This window comes from Teleopsis dalmanni, chromosome 2 (assembly GCF_002237135.1).
Source record: "Teleopsis dalmanni isolate 2A chromosome 2, ASM223713v2, whole genome shotgun sequence".
Taxonomy (NCBI): Eukaryota; Metazoa; Arthropoda; class Insecta; order Diptera; family Diopsidae; genus Teleopsis; species Teleopsis dalmanni.
The window spans coordinates 17,252,288-17,256,239 of record NC_051847.1 but is presented as its reverse complement, the minus strand read 5'-3'; the positions used below and the strand labels follow the sequence as shown (position 1 = coordinate 17,256,239).

Sequence of the window (3,952 nt, the reverse complement as noted above, 5' to 3'; positions counted from 1 at the left end):
GTTGGTTTAACCATACCACATGTTGGTTTTCATGTCCGATCAATTTAACTAGTATGTGGTTAGAGCATATTTTTCTGAGTGTTAGCTAAAATCTTATTTAAATCTATGATCTTGAATATCTAAAGTTTATTAAAATTTCGTCCGTTGGAGACAAAGTAACCCAACTAACGAAAGTACTAACTATTTGTCTTTACGACTATCGGGAATATGTTAATATTTTAAAGAAAATAAGAAAAAAATTTTTTATAACATTTATTAGAGATAAATATAAGAATTACAGTTATACATATGTATATATTTATGTATTCATAAAAACAACAATTTATTAGAATATCTTTATTAAAAACGTTTAAAATTGCTTTTGATATTATTTCTTTTGCATCTTAGAAAATCTATAATTGTTTGATTCAAAAAATAAAAATTAAATTGACAATACATTTACTTTGATTATATTCAAAATAATGCTTATATATTATATAAAATTTTTTTTTAAAAAAACTAATTCCATTTATGACGTAGTATGTATCAAGTTAAATATTGAATTTTTACTAAATAATGTGTAATACGTATAAAAAAGTGTTTCATTTCTACTGACTGCACTTCTGCATGTAGCCATGAAATATTTTCGATTAAAATCATATATAAAATATATATTATAATGTACATATATCAATAAAACACTATATATTTAAGTATTTATTTTAAGCAGCTTTGTAAGAATGTTGCAATTAAATTAACAGCATTTGTAGCAGTGTAATTTCCTCATTTCGTTCATTTAAATTCTTAATTGTTTTTCAAAATTTGTTTCAATTGTAAAAAAATGCACATTTGAACTTTAGTGTCAATGCCGCTGTTTTAGTGCTAAATTAGTAAATGATCAACGTTCGTAGACTCCCAGGAACGCATTGCACGAAGGGCAGTGATGCTCAGCGTTGCGAGCACATTTAGTACAGTAAAGACAGCATGCACATGGCCAGCATCTGAAGATAAATAAAAAATATTTTATTTGAAATATTTCTTTTAAAAAAAAAAAATACTATGTACATATGTTAATACAATGAATAAGTTTATCAGTTTATTTTAATGATTAATAATAGAAATTTGAATTCTTTTATTTTGTGATTTATAAAACGTTTACACCATCTCAATTAACGGATTACGCATTTAACACACTAATTGTGTAGTAATTAGTGGTATTGTGTAGTAATTCTCATTGCACTAAAAAATGAAATGATGTAACTCATGAAGTTGGATATAAATTTATATTGTATATCTATTAGTTTTTAATGATTCAAAATTATTTAGTTTTATTAAATTTGATTCTTGACTTTTAAGCACATAACTATGTTAATATGATGAATATGTTTATCACTTTATTTTAACGATTAATAATCGAAATTTGGATGCTTTTATTTTGTGATTTAAAACGTTTACACTATCTCAATTAACGGATTACGCATTTAACGCGCTAATTGTGTAGTATTTAGTGCTATTGTGTATTAATTCTCATTGCACTAAAAACTGAAATGATGTAAATCAATAAGTTGGATATAAATTTATGTTGTATATACATATATTAGTTTTTAATTATTCAAAATTATTTAGTTTTATTAAATTTAAGTCTTGGCTCTAAGATTCATGTAGTATTAAGTAAAAAAAAAATATTGGGTATATTTTCTATTCGGTTGTTCGTTGTTTACTTACCGCAGTACAAATACTTAATAGTAATTATGCAATTATAATCAAACGGAATTCGCTTACCGCAGTTCAAATACTTAATAGTAATTATGCAATTATAATCAAACGGAATTCGCTAATTGTGAAGTATAAACACTATAAGTGTAAATTTATTCTTAATTGTACTTCTCATTTGTATGAAATTGTTTGATTGTTTTTATATGTTTTATTTATTATATGGGTTAAAAAACTACTATAAATATACAATTGTTTATATTACGGTATATAGTTCATTTTAGGCATTCCCATAATTACGCTTGATATATATGGAATTTTAAATTATGTACATAATTAAGTTATGAATTCTACTTACACAAACAGACACAAAATTAGCGCAATTATATGCGTTTTGGTCGAAGCTTTGTGTGAAACTTTTGTGGTTACTTGTTGTCTGCAGCTTGGGCAAACGACATTGCATGGTTCAGGTCCTACTGGAGTAGACATACTTAAATGCTTTTTGATTGTCTAAAAATAAAATATTAAAGAAATTGTTATTAAATTTCAATTTAATTAATACTATTCACTAAAATAATATATTCATTATTATTTATACGTGCTTGAAAATTTATGCACTTTTTATTAAAGACAGTAGTCATATTGCTTCAAAGATAATAATTTAATAAATATTTTTGAAAAAAAAAAACATTTACTCTACATATGAACAAAACTTTTTCAAAAAAATGAATTATAAACCATTATTACTTTTAGACTTATTCAAGTAAGAAAACTTGTTATAGATAAGTATAAAATTAAGAAATAATAAATAAATTTAAAATAATTTAAACGATTATCGTTTTTGAGATATTAAAACTTTTTGTCTAAAAGTCATCTTCGAATGATCGGCTCTTTGATATCTTGTATCTCAGTTGATATTAACTAGCAATATTGTTTATACATTTTTATCTCGCAGTATTTTTGCAGTTATTTCTATGTGTTTTAATAATAAAATGACAAACATTCTATTCTCTGAAATTTTTATTAATATTATAAATCATTTCAAAATATCAAAGTAGTTAAATCTTTGCAAGTGAGCAATGTACTCATATGTTAATAAATCTTTTCAGATGTGGCTACCAAGTATAACGATAATAATGTTCATAATAATAGTAATAGATAATAATAGTTCATATATAAATAAAATATCTATCATTTATCATTTCACTGGAATGTCAATTATAAAATTTTGCAATTGTAGTTTTGTTTTCTTGCTAAATTAAAAAAGTAGTCATGTTAATTAAAAATAAATTCCCCAGCTTTATACAATGTAAGTATCTTTGTAATATGATAATTGTTAAGTTTCATATTCAATCTATTATCATTGTATCAATTATTATAATTGTTTTCTTATTATTGTATTATTATTGTCAATTATTATAATTGTATTCTTATTAGTGCATTAATTATATGTGTACATAAGTACCTAAATTAGTTCTTATGTTGTTTTTGTTGTTGGTGTTTATTTGTGTTATCAAACATTTAGCAATGTTGCTGGCTCTCACAACTAAATATTCGCACGCTAGCAGCGTGCCAGACGTAACATGATCATCTTCACACGCCACTGTGCAAGGTTGATAAGCATTATGTTCATTTTCTTTTATCGTGTGTTCGTTGTGAGTTGCAGCAATAGGCAAGTCGCTGCGACAATTCTGTTGTTCCCACAGGTGCAATATGAGTTGGCGCATGGCTTCAGTGATAACACATTTAAGTCACCAAATTTGTGAAGCAGGTTGATATATGGCAAAATACATATATCAGCTTGCTGGTTGCATTAAATAGTATAAGCATAGGTAATGCACATATTTCCCACGAATGCCCTTGGCCTTGAATGTTCAAAGTCCATCGGATAACAAATCGTGGGAACTGGGTGCATTTCCTCCTTTACCATAAGCTTAGTGTTAAGAATTTTGTATAAAAGCACAACATTTTTAATAAACATTTGATTCAATTTAACAACCTGAATACAACCAAGTGTTTTCTTTTGGTTTAAGTGCCTAAAAGAACCTTGAGCAAAGTCGGTTTATGTGCCGAATTTGAAAATCAATAAACAAATAAATATCTATATATATATTTACATATATATCTAGATATCTATAAATTACGTAACTGGTTCATGTGCCGGATTACGTAAGTGAATTACTAAGCTGGTTAAAGTGCCGGATTAGTGAATCCGTATCAGACTAGATACGGAGGATAACATATCGTGAAAAGCTAAGCT

General features: G+C 25.9%; 1 protein-coding gene across 1 annotated transcript; it reads right to left on the bottom strand.

Annotated features, from left to right (window-relative positions):
* Positions 1 to 356: 356 nt before the first annotated feature.
* On the bottom strand, positions 357 to 2,202 carry LOC119681982 (lipopolysaccharide-induced tumor necrosis factor-alpha factor homolog; the record flags this gene model as incomplete). Its single annotated transcript, XM_038095304.1, is given in 2 exon segments — positions 357 to 980; positions 2,051 to 2,202. Coding segments are annotated over 2 exon segments (234 nt in total). The 3' UTR covers positions 357 to 877.
* Positions 2,203 to 3,952: the final 1,750 nt, after the last annotated feature.